This window comes from Argentina anserina, chromosome 2, assembly GCF_933775445.1.
Source record: "Argentina anserina chromosome 2, drPotAnse1.1, whole genome shotgun sequence".
NCBI classification, from domain to species: domain Eukaryota; kingdom Viridiplantae; phylum Streptophyta; class Magnoliopsida; order Rosales; family Rosaceae; genus Argentina; species Argentina anserina.
In genome coordinates this window covers 28,839,183-28,858,620 of record NC_065873.1, presented here as the reverse complement: position 1 = coordinate 28,858,620, position 19,438 = coordinate 28,839,183, and the positions used below count along the sequence as shown (strand labels likewise).

Sequence of the window (19,438 nt, the reverse complement as noted above, 5' to 3'; positions counted from 1 at the left end):
AAAGCAATTTACACGTCACTCTCTAATCTCTCTTTCTTAGTACGACTACTGCTTCCCATTGCCACGTGGGATCGTGGTTTCCATACTCCGATGGATAGTCATATAAGTCGGCCGACGGCGGACGACATCCGGATCCATCGCGAATTCTCTATCAGTCGTCTTAGAGTACGTAGTGCACGAGATCTGACTTGCCGACTTAAACCTAAAAGTAAAGGAAGTTCGCGATTTTATATATGAACCGAAACACATCGATCATATGAGATTAGACTCGAAAAGGTCATACACAAATACGTCATTGCTTCCCCGTATATAACTCCACCAGAATAATTATATAGATTCGATATATATCCAGATGTGTGCATGAATGATATTAAGTCAGTCCCCTCTTGATTCTTCTTACCACCTTTTCCAGATCAATCCTCCCTTTAATTTGGAGATGTGTTCGTCTCTGATCCACAGGATTATATATTAAGCACCAACCAAACCCTATAGGAAATCCATTGTTAGTCAAAAAACGCCAAGAATTACCTTTTTGGTGCAGATTAATCAAATAAAAACAGCACGTAGAAATATAGAATGAAAATTGTCTCGTTTGGTCAGCTAAGCAAGAATGCAAGATAATGAGCCGGAGTTGCAGAGACAGGTGTGTGTATGTAGATGCATATGGCCGTTATATGCAATTTGGTTCTTTCAGGCTTAAGAAATAGGCAACTAGGGTTGCGGGAGAGATTAAGGGAATGAGTATTATAATTGATTTGATGGCAGAAATAAGAACCCTAACACGAGGCCATCAATATATTTGAGACTGATTTTTTATTTGAGACAGATTAGATTAGCTAGCTTGTGGGAAACATATTTGATTGAAGTAGAGCCTTTAAATAATCGTCTGCAAGATTCATAATATCTTTTGCTATGTGATGTTCACTTGTGTGCAATATTATTTTTTCATTTTCTTCTCTCTTTCTATCAATTAATAAAACCTAACTTTATCTTAGAGGATAGATCAGAGAGTTCTTTTCCTTTTTAAAGTTATTCGGTCAAATAGAGAAAGAGCAGCAGGCCGGGTGAAGATGTGAGGAATTTGCGACTTATGGGGAGGTAGATTGAACCAAACCTATACAACACATCATGCGTAAGCACGAACCTATTCTCCTTTTGTATTTGAGGAATTTTACTCGAATGATAGTGATCCACAACTCCTTTAAAGAATTCAAGCTATATTTATTATAATGCTTTCTTAAATTGGTTGTTGATTCGCTATTTGGCCTAGCTATGCTTTCCGACTTGTGATTTTTGACTTGTGGAAATGTGGAATAATATTAATTGTTAGGGTTTTGCAAGGCGAACCGACTATTAATGCAGTTAATATATATAGCGTGCTTATCATACATTATACATTAGACAAAGGTTACGACTTTAAAGAGGTCTGCATTTTATGCAATCACTTTCATTGCGTTATGTTGTGACCGGAAGCCAGTGACTGTTTAATCACAGTTCAGTCGATTAATTCAACTTAGAATGATCTCTCTTTGCTTTGATGCTGACATCAAAAGTTTGGTGCATAGCGATCCTAATTGAGATGTTCGTAACTCATAGCCTCATAGGTTAATTAGCCAGTGCTAAACTATGAAACCAATCTTCAACATTCAACAAGATTGATTTGTTCATACTCCTGAATTTATATATTCACGATGTCCTCTTCATTTAGTCATTTACGATCTCCTCCTACTCATTAACAAAATTTTATAAAACTAGGTTGCTGATAAATCAGGGTTTTTTGTTGTTGAGAAAAATAAATAAATAAGTTCTACATATATGTGTGATAGCACATGCATATGAACAAATCAAAGATGATTAGTTGTTAAATGTAATTAATCTAATATTAGAGTTAAAAGTGGCAGCATCAGGTGTTGAAAATTGTTAATTAATTAGAGATAAACCAGCGAGAGCCGTTTACGGCATTGAAGCTTTTTCTTTGCTAGTTCAATATTTACATTTGAACTTTCATCTTTCAAAAGATCAATATGAAAACTTACTTTGGAACATTCTAATGCAAAGCAAATAGCTAGATCGAAGGTCCCTCGATGTATCTCTTTCACATTGAACTTGGTTTGATTGATTGAAAAGGAATATGCCGCGTAGAGATTCTTCATATGTGGGAATAAGATATGGTAGCTAGCTTACCTATCTATCGGCTAATTAGCATTCACACACGTGATAATTCACATTCAAGTAATTTTCATTGACTATTATATGAATTTTGTTTCTTTGTTTTTTATGATAAAATAGACTGCAAGACTTACAAAAATATATTAAATGAATACGTATACACTTAGAACAAATTGAAGATGAATACATACATTCAAGCTATTGTGTTCTTCATACATATATGTATGACTTAATTACGTACATGCATTTTCATCTTTGTCACAACTAAAAACAAATGATTAAGAAGAATTCACGCGGTTGCACAATGCTACATGACTTATATGATTCACATGAGATGTGTTGTAGAATATCATCAAGAATGCTTGACAAACCCATGGAACGGAGATTGCCACCTAATGAATTCCTTTTAGTGGAAGTATCAAAACCATCACGAATTAATAGAAGATCAAACATAATGGTACTTATTGAGTGAAATATTCATACGCATGATATAATTGCTTTCAACATGGTTGGAAAGATCTTAGAAACCGTACTATTAGGGTAATGAATAGCTAGCTAGATATATAATTATATAGATCTATGATTCAATCTTAATAGCCAGGCTTACTCATATTCTACTACTCTAGCAGCGACCTATATTAATTTGCAAGTAGAAGAACAACATTGCACGAAAAACCATCTGGCTAGTGTAGCACAATAGTATTCTTTTTTCTTCTTCTAATTAACAAATGAGTTATGTCATCTTATTGATCCAATAAGTCACTTCCTAATGTACTTGGAGAATCTTCCAAGCATATTGCATGGCGTCATGATTGTATACTATGCCATTATTAACATAGTTGATGTATGGGTCGACGTGGCCTAAGAAAGATTGCAGTACATGGAGCTCAACAGTCTCAACTAGCCATTTGCCAAGTTGATTTATATTTATAACATCTATTATCATTATTGTCAGCTAAAAATTAAAGAACAGTGATTTTTAGAATTTAAACTATGAATGGCCATAATGTGTGCTATGCAAAGTGGCAAACGGAATGGGAAGGTTGCATCGTAATATGTCGGATCATCAAATTGCAAGTTGAGGTTTTTGGCTGTGATTTGTTGTTGAAATGTGGAATAACTGATAAATGATTATAAGCATGTGAATCAATAATGAATATTGGAATTTCAAATTTGTTACTACAAATTTGAAATTCGATACTATATTTTTCTACTCTTATTCAAGAAATTCTCATTCGCGCGTTTCTAAGATATCTTACCTATTAATTGTTAATAGCTTATGAAATTAAACGTTCAAAATTGATCGGTTTGTGGTTTTTCATAGTGCAAGAAAAACTTACAATTCTCAAATGAGGTAACATTTCTCATGTGTAGTGTTTATCTTTGAATCATCACAACTGTTTTCAAATATGTTTACTAATTTTTCTTATCTGTCCTCTTCTGAAGAACAAATTGGAATAAAACCCGGCACACCGTCATTTTGGTTCCAAAAATTAAGGAACAAAACAACACGATAACTATTTCAATGTGTAATGACTAATGACCAAAATCCATTCCGTAATAAATCGCGAGACGAGAAATTGAAAGAAAGATATGACGTGTCACTTGTATTCTGGTCATTCCATATATTTCTTTTAATTTTAATTTTCTATATAAAACAGGGATCCAATAGGATCATTTTTCATTCCCTCATCATCTTTCTGCCCAAAGCAAAATCCTTTTTGGCAATGTCCATGGCTCGTTTTTGAGTGTTAAGCATAACACAAACACATTGGTCCATTTCACTCTTGGGGGTCTCTCTCTCTCTCTCTCTCTCTCTCTCCCAAGCTTAGAACAATTCCCAATCTGAAGCAAACCATATCGTAGTCCATTTGAAGCCTCAATTTCCTCTAATGGAGAACATTCAAGAGCAACAACAAGAGGGTGTCATGAAATCTTCAAGATTCAAACGTATCTGTGTTTTCTGTGGTAGCAGTCCTGGGAAGAACCCAAGTTATCAGCTTGCTGCTGTTCAACTTGGAAAACAGCTGGTACTACTCCTAATCTCACTCTTCATTTGTAAAGCTTCCACCTTTATTTGCAAAGCTTCCATTTTTAGCTCCCCTGTCCATTTTCATTAAAGCTTAGCATGTGAAAATGGAGATTTATGTGTCATTCATGAAGTTTGTTGGGTTTACTTTCTAGGATTCACTTATCCAGTTACACCAAAAAGCATTTTCACTTGTAAACCAAAAAAATGAAGCATTTTTAGTTGTAACCCCAAACATACAGCATCTTTCACCGAGGTATTGCTGGTATTGAAGCTCACTAGTTCAATGGATAAGCCATTTGTCTTTGAGATACGTTTACCAATCTATGATTCCGATCCCAAATTCTCGTAGTACTAAGCTTTGGAACAGGGTCTGGTTGAAGACCTGTTCATCAGCTGCTTGTTGTTTTGAACTTTTGATTGAGTGGATGTATGGATGATGATAACGGAGTAAACTAATGATTGAAAATTGGTCAGAAAGAATTATTGAATAAAGAGGCGTGACTATAGTGTTTTGTTTTTTTGATGTTTGAACTAAGCACGTCAGGTATCTAATATATAAAAAGTTTTACAGGTTGAAAGAAACATCGACTTGGTTTATGGAGGAGGGAGCATTGGTTTGATGGGTCAGGTCTCACAAGCTGTTTATGATGGTGGTCGCCACGTGTTGGGGTAATTCATACACTTTTTCATTGCTTTCTTTTCAAGTTCTAAACTTCTAATCATCAGCAGGACTTGTTTATTAATCTCTTTTTGTTTCACTATGTGCAGAGTAATTCCCAGAACTCTCATGCCAAGAGAGGTACTTGAAATGTCTTGCTCCATTTCTACAGTTACTAGTTACTGATAAAGTCATTGCTTTTCAACTCATATTGTCTAATGTAATCTCAGATCACTGGAGAGCCTGTGGGAGAAGTAAGAGCTGTATCTGGTATGCACCAGCGCAAAGCTGAAATGGCTCGCCAAGCTGATGCCTTTGTTGCCTTGCCAGGTAATCAATTTCCTCTACTAATAGTTATGAGCACAAGCACCTTGTTCATCGAAACTAGCTATGTCGAAACAGGCATTTTCGAATTAAGCTAATTCCCAGTTGTGTATGTTTAACTGCAGGTGGCTATGGTACCTTAGAAGAACTCTTGGAAGTGATCACTTGGGCTCAGTTGGGAATTCATCAGAAACCAGTAAGTTAGTCTTTTGTTACAGTCAGGAAATTATGTAACTTTGTGCTTGATATTATTAACACTGTAACAATTAGGGGTGACTAAAATTAATTTTCTGTTACAGGTGGGGTTGTTAAATGTAGATGGGTACTACAACTCACTGTTGACCTTCATAGACAACGCTGTGGATGAAGGTTTCATTGACCCTGCAGCTAGGCACATTATTGTTTCTTCCCCAACAGCTGAGGAACTCATGTGCAAACTAGAGGTACATTATATCCCCACCTTTACATGGAATAGGAATGATCCATGAGATCTTAGCCGTCGGTTAATCGATGATGGGTTTGAACAGGAATATGCACCGAAGCATTCTGGGCTAAGTTGGGAGAAAGAGCAACAACTGGAATACACTGCAAAGTCAGACATTGCTCGTTGACAATGAAGAAGAAAGGATCCAACCGTTCCTCATCAAGTTGAAGTTGAATTGTATACATTATGCGCGGCAATGCCAATGTCGTGGAGGATGTATAACCCTAGATTACTGCAGAGTTCTCTAAAATACACTAAACCAGTCAACCCTTGGAGATCAGATGTGAGCTCCATTAGATGAAAGTAGTAGTAGTGCCTACCTATACCGTTGTTTTAATTAGCTGTGAATCATGCTTCATTTGAATCTTTTTCTTATTAATTCCCCCCGTGTTTAGTTTGTTATTTCGGGTTCCTGACCTGGATCGCTAACAGTGATTTCATTAACTAGTTCCTCTTGTGTCGGTGATTTATCATCTTGTATATTTTATCAAAACTTGTTCCATATAGTTTCTTCCACAAATTGCTGTGCTGTGTGCAGTTGCAAGTTGTTTTCACGAGAAGAAGACGGATGTGATGGAGAGAATCAAAGTACACAAACAAGAAAAACAAGGTTCACTTCAAAAATCATTGAATGTAATACTCAATAAGGCAAAGCTGCTTGATGCCTTGATGGATAATAAGCAATTTAAGGTATTTGGACAAAAAGAGTGCTAAAATATACAAATTACTAATGGTGACGTAAAGAACAACCATTGATATTTTTCTGCTTCGTCGAGTGGTTCAGTAGTTACATTGGGTGCCACCATGAAAACATTTTAGTGCGGAATCCCCACTTCATGTGTTCAAATGATGACTTTATTTGATTTAATTGGTGAACTATAAATGTGACCAAAAAAATGATTGCGTTGTCTTTAGTTGTTGATACTCATTCTTAATCCAAAAAGAGGTTATTTAGAAAAAAGGGTTGTCATATGCAACGAAAACTTTGTACGAGATGGTGCAATTTCATTTGATCCAACACTCTTTTTTGAGGGATTAGGACTTTTAAAGTTGGGACTTGGGAGTGGAATGGTGACTAATAATAGACTCTTGTTCCGATCATTATGCAAAAGGACACGTACGTGTCCTGGACCGTACAACTTACAGACTGCCATTGGAGTTATGGCAATGCAAAAGGAATGAGAGAGAAAAAGTCCATGGCGGAAGTGGCCCCCTGGTTTCAACGGTGGAGATTGGCCGTCGGAGGTTGAAGACGACGGAAATGAGAGAGAGACTAGTCATGGACTAAGGGCTAGGGACAATGTACGCGTTCGCACCCACGTGGGCACCGGCGTTTGATTGTTTGCTTAGAGCTTCCGTTGGTTGTTGGCTTTGCCTGACCTCTTTGTGTGGTAAACTGGTAATGTTCTTAATCTGGATAAGCACAACCCAGCTATCATGTGAGTCTTACCTCTTCGTCATCCCTGTCCTTTTGCGATAATGCACTGCTGCCTTGGTCACCCGTCACCCTCAGCCCAAGCTGCTCTCTCTCTCTCTCTCTCTCTCTCTCTCTCCACTAAAGCCTTTTCTTCACGCAAAAACTACGAGTGCCCTTAGGCCTTAGCTTGGATGCCCGGAGATCTGAGATCTCATTGGGCAGATTCAGGTGTGGTGAGGGTTGTAGGTTATGTTTTCATCAAGTAATGGAAGGTTAATTAACTACTACGAGTATTCTAGTGGTTCAACAAAGCTGTCAAAAACATTATGTTGCAATGCATAATCGGAGCATTTCACATGCGCCGTGCGACAAATTTCCGAGCTTAGGAAAAAGTCATTATTATTTCAGTTAACTTATGCACACAACAACTGTTACTTAAAATATCTCAAATCGACCATATAATGTTACTTTGGTTAGTTTTACCTTAACAGAGAAAAGTTTTTGCCATGCTTCCCATGGTGTCCAGTGCACATTTGTTTATGCTGTGAATTTGGAAAAGGGGAACCAAGCAGAAGATGCTATCAGTATTACAGGTTTCTGTCCGAGTTGATTAATCTTCTGAATATCAGACTCTTTCGTTACATGGATAAAGAATTAAAGAGAATTGCACATAAATCCCAAAGAGCTGCAGGGTCAAGTTTTTGTCTTCAGAAGACCATCCATATTGAACTTCAAGGGCTCAACCAAAGTAAATGTTCGGTAGCTGACATTTACAGAGAATAGGCAACAAAAAATTACAAAGAATAATATCCGAGGGAGGACCCCTAAGCACAGAAATGAAGTCTTCACTTTGTAAAAGAAATCTCCTACAACACTAAATTTTCTATTGCAAGATGCAGGTCCGGCACGCAGGAACAACAATATATAATACAAACGTGTTTTGGATAGTGTTACATGCGACTAAATCTAGGAGGTGAATGATTCAAGTACTGAAGAGGTGGTGACCAAACTTGATAGCAGGCCAACTATCACGGCACTGTTATATGTGCTAGGCTCCCCTTGCCTCGCATTGTCACGGATGTCACGGTAAGTTTCATTAAGGAATGGCCCTCCTACAAGTGCTCCAGTAGCTACATTAGGATTGGGGTCGCTTGATTTAAAGTACTTGAAGCCGTCATTGCAGCTAGGCTTTGCATCAGCTGGGATTGAAGCTCCTCTATGGTGGACGTATTTCGGATATTTAGTCCCATACCCAACAAGATAGCTCATTTTCATGGGATTGTTTCCCAAGACATACTCAACCTACAGAAAGTAGAGATACATTAGGACATAATGACAATTACAGGAACGTTAAGGCTGTTGGTAGCTAGCATACATTACCATTGCATCCATGCAACATGCTGCAATGAAAACTAACCCGTGAGCATACCTGAGATATAGCAAATTTCCGAATATCTGCTGGCTTATACGAATCTCCACTGCAAGTTATTTTGGCTGTCCTAGAGGTGAGCATATAATCACTGTAAACAACAGCCAAGAATGCAGAAGCAACAGGATGCTGCAGAGCATTCCATTCACTGATCCATATCAGACCATCTGCATTGTGGAGATCAGGATGGTAAGTGAAGCACAATGGAAGTAACTCAACTCAAAATCATCCACACAAAACTGAATAGTTCATCTGAAAACTTTCCGGATAGCATAATGATTTGAGTGTGGGGATATCAATATTAACATAAAACTGAATAAAACAAGTTTTTCAACTTGGGACATGCACTTGATAAGTTGGAATGTTCATAGCTACTACAAGTCTGAGATCAATCACCCCACCCCCCTTCCCCTCTTACATTCATGTTGATAAGTAATTTAGAAGCATAAGTTTGAAATCATAATGCTCATAGCTACTATGCAAGTCTGAGAACGATCTCATTAGCTTCTGTTATAGAAGCCATTTGTTTAGCAACCGTGATATAAAGAGAGTTGATATGGTTCTGTCTCCTATGTGGACATCAAACTGGAATATTGACGTTATATTAGTATAAGCAAATAGCAATCTTGAGGCAGGGATTCAAAAGGAAATCTCTTGCCTTACCCAACACAGAAATATTTGCATAGAATATCCATGTAAAAAGACAGTCAAGAAGCATACCTTTTGTCCTGCTTGTGGTGGCAGTTGGAGACTTTGGCAAGAGGCCGCATATAACAGCCTCAGCTGTGCTCTTGTACTTCTGAAGCACAGAATTGTCTTTATTTCCACCGAAGAAGGTCAACCTGGATAGCAAAACCTGCAACAACATTGCAAAAATTGCTCACATAATCCAGCAAATAATTTCACTAGCAGCAATGACATTATATCTTCACCATCCTGCAAATGATAATCCCCACAAATACAAGCAATCTAAATATTTCAGGAAGAACAATACATTGTCAAATCAGAATGGTACAAATTAAGGAGTATTGATACCTGAGCTCCTGCAAGCTTGCTATCCCAACTGAACCACGATGGCTTACCAAATCCAGCAAACTCTACTCCATCCCCTGTCACAAAGTCGAGGTAAGTATTATCCCCAGTTGCATGGTAAAGCCATCCAGCTGCCCACAGAAGCTCATCTCCATATCCTGTGGAATTGTAAAAGTTCTGAACATCGGGGATGCTCTCACTGTAAGACCCTCTATTCTCATTGGCAAAGGTAAACAACTTCTTGGCATGATCAAGAAGAGTGGCTGAATACGTGGGATTGCTCTTCTTAAACACCAGAGATGCCGAAGCCATAGCAGCAGCTGTTTCGGCCGCAATCTCAGTCCCTGGAGCAGATGTGTTCACCTGAATGAGTGGCCTCTTCTCAGTCATGTCTTCAGGCCTATTCCAACACTCATGGTCCGCCTTAGGGTCACCCACCTGCCCTCATAATCCACATTCAGTAACTTAACATACAAACACAACTTGTAATCAACTAGTTCAATACCAACACATCAATCACAAAACGAATTCAAACTAGTTCGAAAATCGAAAGACCAAGTAACAAACAAACCTGAATGTAGAGCACATTGTCATCGGCATGAGCATTGACAAGAAAGTCAGTGATCCACTTCAACGAATCTTTAGCCTTGTCCAACTGATCCACCTTATCCATATGATCACCATACTCAAGAATCGACCAAGATAGAACCGAGGCAGTGAACGCCATCGGAAGACCAAACTTCATGTGATCTCCGGCGTCGTACATTCCCTTCGACAAGTCCAGCTTCGCATCCTCCCCGTCTTTCAAGCCGGAATCTCCTCTCCACGAAATCTTGTTATCCACCAGCTTACCAGCTACAAGAAAGAATCACAATCAATTAACCAACCGATCACATTTCTACATACAATAGCGAAATCGAGAATGGCATTAAAAAAGTAAGTACATTTCTGGATGTCGAAGAATTGCATAGCGATTTTGAGGGCGTCGGAGTATTTGTCGACGACGGCGCCGGGAGCGCCGGGGACGGGAGCGGCCTCATTGTCGGATTCGTTCTGTTTTTTTTTGACGAGGACGAAAGCGACGGCGCCGGCAATGATGGCGACGACGGCGAAGACGATGAACCAGCTCAGCCATTTGCAGCCCTTGGAGTCCTGTTTGGCTCCCATTTCGATGATCGAGCTAAAACGACCACCGACAGATCCAAGTTTGATGGTTCTTTGTTCTTGCTGTAGTTGAGATCTAACACATTAACGTAAACGAGACAAAAGAAACGGGGTTTTAGAGGGGACCGAGGTTTTTATTGGCGGTAAATAAAAAAACCAGACCGGATCAGGAAAGAGTTCCCCCGGTGGTTCTTTTTCCAAGCACCGACAGCGAAATAAGGTTTTCCCATGTTCGAGGGTGGTTGGAGTTAATGACGGAAATGTCCTTGCGCAGGCTGGCAACTGAGGCTGAGATTTTGGAGGTTTGTGGGGAGGTTGAGATGCCTAGATCTGGGGGTGACTGGGTCAATTTGGGGGAGCCGTAGATTTGAGGGAATTGACTGTGGGGTGAATGATAAGGACCGTTGAACTTGGCACCGACAGGAAGGGTGAAAACAAGTGACCGTGGATCTTGGTTGTTGGTGGGTTTAGGAGTTTAATAAGGTAAGATAGCTCGTCAGGCCATGTAACGTGGGCCTATTTCTGGTAAACTGTTGCCCTCTAGACCGAACTGATTATAGTAAATGTGTGAGCCGAATAGAAATGTTCATTTAGTATGTTCCGCTCGAGAATTATTTCTATTTTGTACTAAAGTTTATTAGCTGGACCAAATAGTACGAGACAATTACAAGCAATTGCTAGTTGCGTACTACATACAGTACATAGCTCTTTGAAATTTCTTTTAATTGAGACCACATAGTTTGTTCAACAGTCTCGTTCACACGATAAGTAGCTGATTATAGAATTCATACTCAACCACCATTAGATATAAATTCAAGAGTGAGGAGAATTTTTTTAAAATTGAGTTATTTTGTTTTCAGCACTTATATTTACATCTAATAATGGTTGAACATGAATTTCATGGTCAGTAGCTGACCGTATGAACGAGATTGGTTTGTTCAAATGTTCTCTAAGCCCAAAAAATGATTAGTATCAAAAGATTATGCAATATTTTTTCCTTCCTAGTCATTAAGAATAAGTTCAAATTCAACTCTAATTAACGTCAACGAGATTGAAACATGTATGCGGGATTTGATCTCCTCCTTGGTCACCATTTTTTGTTTTAGTGTTTGAGACGCTTGGATGATTTCATTGTAACATTGTGTAATGAAGAATCGTTTTAATGTCGAATCACCCCTTTGAAAGAAAATGAAAACGCCTCCGAAAATAACACAAAAATGTCCGGTGGAGTCTAAACTCCAGAGTCCTTTAAAACCGTTCGTTTAATTGTAATTTGTAAACGCCTTTCAACTAGTCAAACAACGTAAGAAACCCGTTGATCGTTCATCGCGCTAAACCCACGTTATTTTCACACACTCTTCCACTCTGTGTTTCTGAAGTCTTCTGCTACAGTGTTGTTGGGTCCTTGTGCTTGAAATCATTGACATGGTTTCTAATTAGACACCTGAGATTCGATCACCATGAACCGCTTTTGCTTCTAATCAGGTATCCTCCTCCCTCAAGCTCTCTCCTTTTGAACTCCGATCTTGTAAATCAATGCCAATGCACCCCTTCTGTTGCTTATATAAACAAACCAAGTATTTAGTTTCTGCTTCAAGATTTCATTTTCAAGGGTTTTAGGTTAGAATGATTGTCTTAATTGTCAATAGTTTTAGTTAAGATGTTATTCACTCAGATTAGTTGATCGTTGTGATATAAAGTTGAGTCCTGAAGCTGAAGCTGCTTTTGATTTGAATAGGGTGTTTTGCATCAGATCCAATGGGTGAGTGTGTGTCAGATCAAGATCAATCAAGGGCGAAATGGACTACATTTTCGACTAAGATATTCGTGGATTTGTTGGTTGAGCAAATCCGCAAAGGAAATAGGGGTAGTGGAGCTTTTTCAAAGTTAGCTTGGAAGATTATAAGAGATGAGTTCAATCAGCAGACTGGTCTCAATTTTGACAAGCAGCAATTGAAGAACCACCTTGATGTTCTTAGGAAGAGGTATAATATGGTGAAGGCGATTCTTGATCACACTGGTTTTAGTTGGGATGTTGCTCATATGGTCCGCGCTGAAGATGATGTATGGCAAGAGTACATTGAGGTAGAGTTTTTAGATAGCTCTGACTACAATGTTTGCTTTATTGATTCTATGAGGCTTCTAAGTTAGCATAATATATATGCAGGCACATCCAGAGGCTGACATTATCAGAAAAAGAGGCTGTGATATATATGAACATCTTTGCATTATCTTCTCATCAGATTCCGGAATCAATGAGAAACATGTCATTGCTGTTTCAGGAACAGCCTCGCATCAGGTGCTTAATTGTGTTTATTTTCATGGGTTATAGAAGCTTTACATTACATTCTTAACTTTGCCTGACTTAGTTTAGTTAGTGTTCAGATGAATGAGGAGCAATCCAGGGCTAAGTGGAGTATGCCGCTTGAGAAGGTATTGGCAGATTTGATGCTTGAGCAGGTTGCTCAAGGGAATAGGTCGAACAATGCTTTTAATAATCAAGCATGGAAGCATATACACAATGAGTTTAATAGACAAACAGGGTTAAATTACGACAAGCAGCAGTTGAAGAATCATCACAGTGTCTTGAGAAGGTCTTACCACAGTGTAAAGTCACTGCTCGATCAGGATGGTTTTAGCTGGGACAAGTCTCGGTGCATGGTAGCGGCTGAGAGTGATGTGTGGGCAAATTACATTGAGGTTACATTCTCTCCATTTGACTCATACTTGTATTCGCTGTTTTCTCCACTTGCATAATATGGTACTGAAATAGTTTTGATAACAGAAGCATCCCGAAATTGAGGCGGTAAGAGTCAAAGGCTGCCCACTTTATGAACAGTTGGAAAGCATATTTTCCGAGTCAGGCAGTGCTGGAGTGCCTCAACCACAAACAGTTGGAAATTCCGTAGTGCCTGAAGTGCCTCAACCACAAACAGCTTCTTTCCAGGTAGCTTTGTGCTGTCATCCATTGTTAGTTATTGGTGACATGACCTGGCCATGTCTTAGCTTTACTCACTTTGTTTCTTCCACTATATTTTAGATGGATACTCTTCCTAGTGAAGATCAATCCAAGCAAGATCAATCAAGAGCAAAGTGGACTGTGGCACTGGATAAAATACTCTTAAACCTGTTGATGGAGCAAAGTCAGCAGAATAAAATGTACAATAAGAAGGCATGGAAACATATACAACATGAATTCAATTACAGAACTGGATTAACGTTTGATGGTGAACAGTTGAGGAATCACCAAAACGTTCTTAGAAGGGTGTATAATAACATTAAGACGGTTCTTGATGAACCCAGTTTTAGTTGGGATGACTCTCGGCATGTGGTAGTGGCTGATGATGCAGTGTGGGAGCAGTACATCATGGTAAGTTCCTCAAATATCTAAAGTTAGTCTCTGCTACAACATTGCTGCAGTATTAGTACTCTTATTGGATTACTTGCAGGCACATCCCGAGGCTGAAACAGTTAGAAACAAGGAGTGCCCGATTTTCAAAGAGTTATGCACATTATTTTCAGATCCAAGATCAGAGGGAAGATACGTTCAATCAAATAACGATGTGAAATTGGATCAACTAAAAGTGGAAATGAATGGCACTCCTGAAACTGCCAGTGTTTCTGCTGACCCTGCAATAGATGAGGCATCGTCACGCTTATCCGAGGAAGTGAACATGTCCAGTGGAAGAAATAAGCGGCAGAGTTTGATAAAACCACTTGTAAGTTCAACTCGACAGAGGAGGCGAGTGTGTAAGGAAACTAGTCAAACTGGCGTCAATGAAATTTCCCGGCATGAAGAGGGAAACAAGACAGCAGCTGCAGCTGCAGCAGTAGCAGCACAAAATGGTGACCGATTCTCGATATCTAGTTGTATTGAAGTGTTAAACGAAATGGGAGGGGTGGATCAAGATGTTTATCTGGCTGCTTTGGATCTGTTTCAGGATCCTGACCGCAGAGAAACATTTATATGCATCAAAAGTGATCTCAAATTGGCATGGCTCAGGGCCAAGTGTAATTCCCTTGTATAATTATTGTAAACTACCCACGGTAGTTTTCTTTCAATATGTATGATAGCCTAATCTATAAAGATTGCATACTTTCTGCTATTTGAGAACATTGAATTGCCCTATACTGTATACTGGCTCAACTTGTGAACCAATACGTAAATGAAAATAAAGAAAAACGCATAGGTTGTAAGATATATAAAAGTACTTCATTAGATCAAGTTCTCAGTTGAGAATCAGATACTAAGCTCTATAAGCACCCAAATGAAAGATCTAATTAAGGACACTGAGTTTACACATGCAAATCGTAAGAACACATAGCCCTGAGAGTTGAGCTAATTGAGGAATGACCAGCTACTTGATCTGCTAGGATCTCTGAATTTGCTTTCAAGTGAAATAAAAGGATGGGTTCGTCTGTTGTACATACATGTATAACATACAGCAGGTTTTGCAGGCATTAATTAGGGGAGCACGTGAGATGCAAGATGAGCTATGTGTGAAAGTAAACTGTGTTTTGCTGTATGCACGCAGCCGCGCAACAGATTTTTCCGAAATAAAACGCATGCCTCCTTTTGAAAAAGAAAAAAAAGAACAAACAAACAGACGCATGCCTCACAGACCCACCTTGACCTGATACCGGATTGCTTGCGTTCTGGATTTCTCACAACAAAACAGTGACTTCAGATATCTGCAACATTGTCTGTTACTGGTGAAACTAAAGTCTCTTTGTAAATGAAAGCCTTATTACGATGAGGCCTCTTGGTAACATTCTTGAATGTTTTTTCCACCGGATCATATAACACCAATAAATCTGTATACCGATCATCAACCAAAACTTCTCCACTCTCTAGAATACAAATAGGGCTGAGGTTGACATGTTTTCTCCCATCAGGAAACTCATTTCTGGAACATCTTATATAACTTGAGTCCAAGATTGCATGACCCCATACTCCTTCATCAACCATATTGTGAGATCCAGGGGATGTCTGCGATTAAAAACACAGAGACAATTCTTGACCACCGTCACTCCCGTCATGCCGTGAAACCCAATATCAACATCAGGTACCGGAATCATGTCACGAAACTTCTCCTCCTCCAAATCAAAACACAAGATTGCTCGTCCCATCCCTGCTAACCAGTGCAAAGCTCCATTCAAATAGATACCCCGAAATGTTCTTCTCATTATGTGGAGAAGACTGATACTGGGGAGCACCTTCCATGAACCAGTTCTTAGAGAAAACAAATGAATGTCAGTTCTTTCTTCTCACATTCTACGCCCCACTACCACCTTGTAATCGTCAGTAGCAGAATCATAACCAAACCCACAAAATGCGTTCCCTTCATTAATAGCAATGCCTCGAGGAAAACGAAGTTTCGGTATCATCTTGGATTCCATAACATAAAGTCAAATCTAGGATTTTCTTTGACTACATTGCATATCAAACCATTGCAACTACCAACAACAATACGACATAAGGAAAAATTGGAAAATTGTACCGGAAAATCAAGCTTTCTGTTATCAAAACAACCATCAGTGACATCCTTAAAATCCTTGAGAGCTTCGTGGTCTAGCGATTGCGGAGGGTGCATTGTGTAGAGGAGCCTAGAGGTGCTCCCGGTGATGCCCATTTCTGAGTAGCGCAAGTGCTTCTTAGTAAAGTAAGGCTCGGAGATTAGACCCCTCCATGACTTTGATACGCACCGAAATCGCATCAATGATTTCATCGGCAGCCTCGCCAGAATCTCTGAAATGATTTCGCTGTCGAACTCGAACTCAACATGAGCTCGCTTTGAGCCGTCCTCCGCCATGTCGTTAAAACAGAACCTTGCATGTCACAATCCATGGGTTTGTCTATATATATTGTTTGTAAGTTGTAACTGGGCCGATCTTAACATTCATACCGGCCCATGCATTACACACCGTGGGCTGAGACTCGTTAATTATCGTACAATGTGTACGTAAACCGATGCAATCTTAACCGTCTATAAGCAACTACGGTGAAGTTATATGTTTTAATGCAAAAATTCTTGTATATATGGCGTGTAACTATACTGTGCTGCAATCAGGGGTGGACCCAAGTGTATTGGTGAGTAGACTCAAGTCCACCCAATTCTCACGACCAAAAAAAATTCCCAATGCTAAATGTATAAAAACCCTCTAAACTATTACACATAGCCTAATATAAGGTTTCTAAAACCAATCGGTCAATACTAATTAAAGACTAAAGACTAAGCACACTTTATTCCATAATATTGATGGCAGCCACTAGCCACACATGACTTTCAATGAGGAGGTCATACAGAAGTTTGACGTTTAATCGAACCGTAGAGTTAAATTTAATTAGTTTATTCTCTTTGATTGCATTTTAAGGGTAAGACTATATCCTCTTATTTTCAGTGTATCTCTCTTTTCAGATTAATGAATTTCCTCCCAAAAATTATTTGTCTATTGGCAGACTCAAGTCTATCCTAGATTCCAATTCTATGTCCACCACTGGCTGCAATCCAGCTTGATTTGCCAGTTCTGAGAGGACCATACAACAAATTCCAAGCTTTGCCAACCCTCCGGTAAAAGTCACTCCTCCTCACAAACTGATCCAGATCATTACGTAATCATTTCTGTCGCTCCGGCTCCATCGCCATTGTCTTAAAGTCGCAAGGTACGAAAGGTCTACCGAACGAGAGCCCTTCCCACCTACACCACAGCTGAAAAGCTTCAGCATCTTCTCCCCTTGCTTAATGTCATTGGCTCTAGCAACCACATCTGCCAACTAAACTCTAATACATTTCATACCGGGACGGGTATTTACAGGAAGTAAAACTGAAGGACTAGTTTTTACAGTTGTTTCTATGCACCACTATGTATTCATGTCCCGCCACGTGGCGGTTGTCTTCACTTTAAGCATTGACCTCCCTCATTTTCCAACGAAAGAAAAACAAATTAGGACTGGTAAAAAGCAGAGGCTTATTACTCTCTCCGGCGGCGATTCTCTGACTCCGGTAAAGCTCCTTCTTTCCTATTTGCTTTCCTCCTTATTATTATAATATTCCTCCGCAGTGTTGCCCTTAATTTCGCTTCTCTCTTTTTCTTTGTTCGAATGGTTTTCGCTGAATAATTACTCCAATTTCTCAGTGTTGTGTACATGTAATCAGATTGAAATGTATTGTTCTTATTGGTTGTATTGATGATAGCGAATTGGGTTTTGCATTATATTGGTGGGGGGATTGTTTATCTCTGTTTTAGGGTTTTTGATTGCAGCTCTTATGATTGAATAATGGAAATTATGACCAAATTACAAATGGAGAGATGCAAAGGTTTTATCTTTAGCTGAAAAAGGCATGTAATTTCTGTGTTGAATGTCAGATTTCTATATTGCAATGATGAATTTCTGTTGTTGTTTAGTTGTCATGTACATTCATATTATGTGGAATAGTATTGATTCAATGCAATGTTTGGAATTGTGTTTGCAGATAGCTAGGTTGTTGTAGATGGATAATGAGGGTAGTGTTCAGCGACTTCAGCCTAAGCAGGAACGTTCGAGGACGAGGTGGACACCGGCCCTCGACAAGACATTTGCAGACTTGGTTTTGAAGCAGATTCAATTGGGGAACAGGCCAAACAATGTTTTCGACAAGAAAACGTGGAATACTATCCGCGATGAGTTTAACAGGCAAACCGATCTCAACTTCAACAACAACCAATTGAGGAAGCACCTGGATGTTCTAAGGACGCGGTTCTACAGTCTCAAGTCGGCTCATAATCAGACTAATGACTATGCTTTGGAAGATCCTTGTTGTATTGAGTTTGATCATCTATGGGCAGACCTAGGGGTATACATTGTTTCTTCTAGAGGTTTTCTTTTGTTGGGTCACTTCTATTTTGTAGCATTTATATGTTGAGTTCTTGATCGATATCATTTTGCAGGTACAGCAGCCGAGGCCTGAAACTACAAAAGTAAAGGATTGTCCCATATATGATCAGCTGTGCACAATATTCACAGACTCAGCAGCTGATGGGAAATACGCTCAATCTAGTCATTATGAGGGGTTGGACAAGTCTGCAGGAACAAAAAATGCTGGTCTAAGTTCATTTCCTGATGCTGAAGCCCCTCACTCTGCCAATCCGCCATCCTCAAGACCTGAGCAAGGAAACACGTTATTAGCAGAAAAGGTGACAAAGGTTGCAGTAGAAAGGAAAAGGAAGCGGACATCTGATGCACAGTCATCTGAGGTTCAAAGCAGAAGGGATCAAGAAAAATGTGATGCTATGGCAAAAGCCCTACAAGATATGATTGCAGCCTCAAAGCTGAGGGCTGCAGCAACAATGCCCATAGACGACAAGTTTAGCATAAGTAATTGTATAAGAGCATTGGACGAGATACAAGACATTGAGGAACAGCTTTACTTTGCTGCAGTTGACCTGTTTGATAACCCTAGTTTGAGGGAGACATTCATCTCTCTAAAAGGTGATCATATACGGTTGACATGGTTACAAGGGAAGTGCAGTAAAACTACCCACAGTTAGGTTATGGCATGAACTTCCTGAATTTTGTGGCAGTATAGAATGTATCCTTATGGTCAGTTTTTGTTTTAGATGTACAGTTAGTCAGCTAACTTGTTCATGCATTATATGGCTTTATTAAGGAGAAAGAAAAAGGGAAATACTTTGTTCATAGATCTTTCTTCACAGGTAACCTTTGTATATGCAAAGATTATGGATGTGCT

At 39.2% G+C, this 19,438-nt stretch overlaps 4 protein-coding genes and 1 pseudogene across 5 annotated transcripts; 3 read left to right on the top strand and 2 right to left on the bottom strand.

The window, feature by feature from the left end:
- The first annotated feature begins 3,868 nt into the window (after positions 1-3,868).
- On the top strand, positions 3,869-6,117 carry LOC126785506 (probable cytokinin riboside 5'-monophosphate phosphoribohydrolase LOGL10). The gene is made up of 7 exons (XM_050511220.1): positions 3,869-4,199; positions 4,773-4,870; positions 4,970-5,000; positions 5,090-5,189; positions 5,309-5,379; positions 5,483-5,626; positions 5,711-6,117. Exons 1-7 carry the CDS (start codon positions 4,062-4,064, stop codon positions 5,792-5,794), a joined length of 666 nt encoding a protein of 221 aa, XP_050367177.1. The 5' UTR covers positions 3,869-4,061; the 3' UTR covers positions 5,795-6,117.
- A 1,706-nt stretch (positions 6,118-7,823) lies between these two features.
- On the bottom strand, positions 7,824-10,907 carry LOC126785505 (endoglucanase 10). 2 transcript variants are annotated; one of them, XM_050511219.1, is made up of 6 exons: positions 10,490-10,907; positions 10,117-10,400; positions 9,549-9,722; positions 9,234-9,369; positions 8,514-8,680; positions 7,824-8,386 (listed from the first exon to the last, which is right to left on the bottom strand). In XM_050511219.1, the coding sequence occupies exons 1-6, from the start codon at positions 10,710-10,712 to the stop codon at positions 8,051-8,053; spliced, it is 1,320 nt and encodes a 439-aa protein (XP_050367176.1). In that variant the 5' UTR covers positions 10,713-10,907; the 3' UTR covers positions 7,824-8,050. The 2 variants fall into 2 exon arrangements, with proteins under 2 accessions (XP_050367176.1, XP_050367175.1); XM_050511218.1 differs by having other exon boundaries at positions 9,549-9,983; positions 10,490-10,905.
- Positions 10,908-12,022: 1,115 nt separating this feature from the next.
- On the top strand, positions 12,023-14,803 carry LOC126785504 (L10-interacting MYB domain-containing protein-like). Its single transcript, XM_050511217.1, has 7 exons — positions 12,023-12,194; positions 12,448-12,794; positions 12,877-13,008; positions 13,095-13,409; positions 13,495-13,656; positions 13,750-14,079; positions 14,159-14,803. Exons 2-7 carry the CDS (start codon positions 12,468-12,470, stop codon positions 14,735-14,737), a joined length of 1,845 nt encoding a protein of 614 aa, XP_050367174.1. The 5' UTR covers positions 12,023-12,194; positions 12,448-12,467; the 3' UTR covers positions 14,738-14,803.
- Positions 14,804-15,393: 590 nt separating this feature from the next.
- Positions 15,394-16,522, bottom strand: LOC126783444 (F-box/kelch-repeat protein At3g06240-like; annotated as a pseudogene).
- Positions 16,523-17,669: 1,147 nt separating this feature from the next.
- On the top strand, positions 17,670-19,428 carry LOC126783446 (L10-interacting MYB domain-containing protein-like). Its single transcript, XM_050508916.1, has 2 exons — positions 17,670-18,544; positions 18,639-19,428. Exons 1-2 carry the CDS (start codon positions 18,203-18,205, stop codon positions 19,236-19,238), a joined length of 942 nt encoding a protein of 313 aa, XP_050364873.1. The 5' UTR covers positions 17,670-18,202; the 3' UTR covers positions 19,239-19,428.
- The last annotated feature ends 10 nt before the right edge of the window (positions 19,429-19,438 follow it).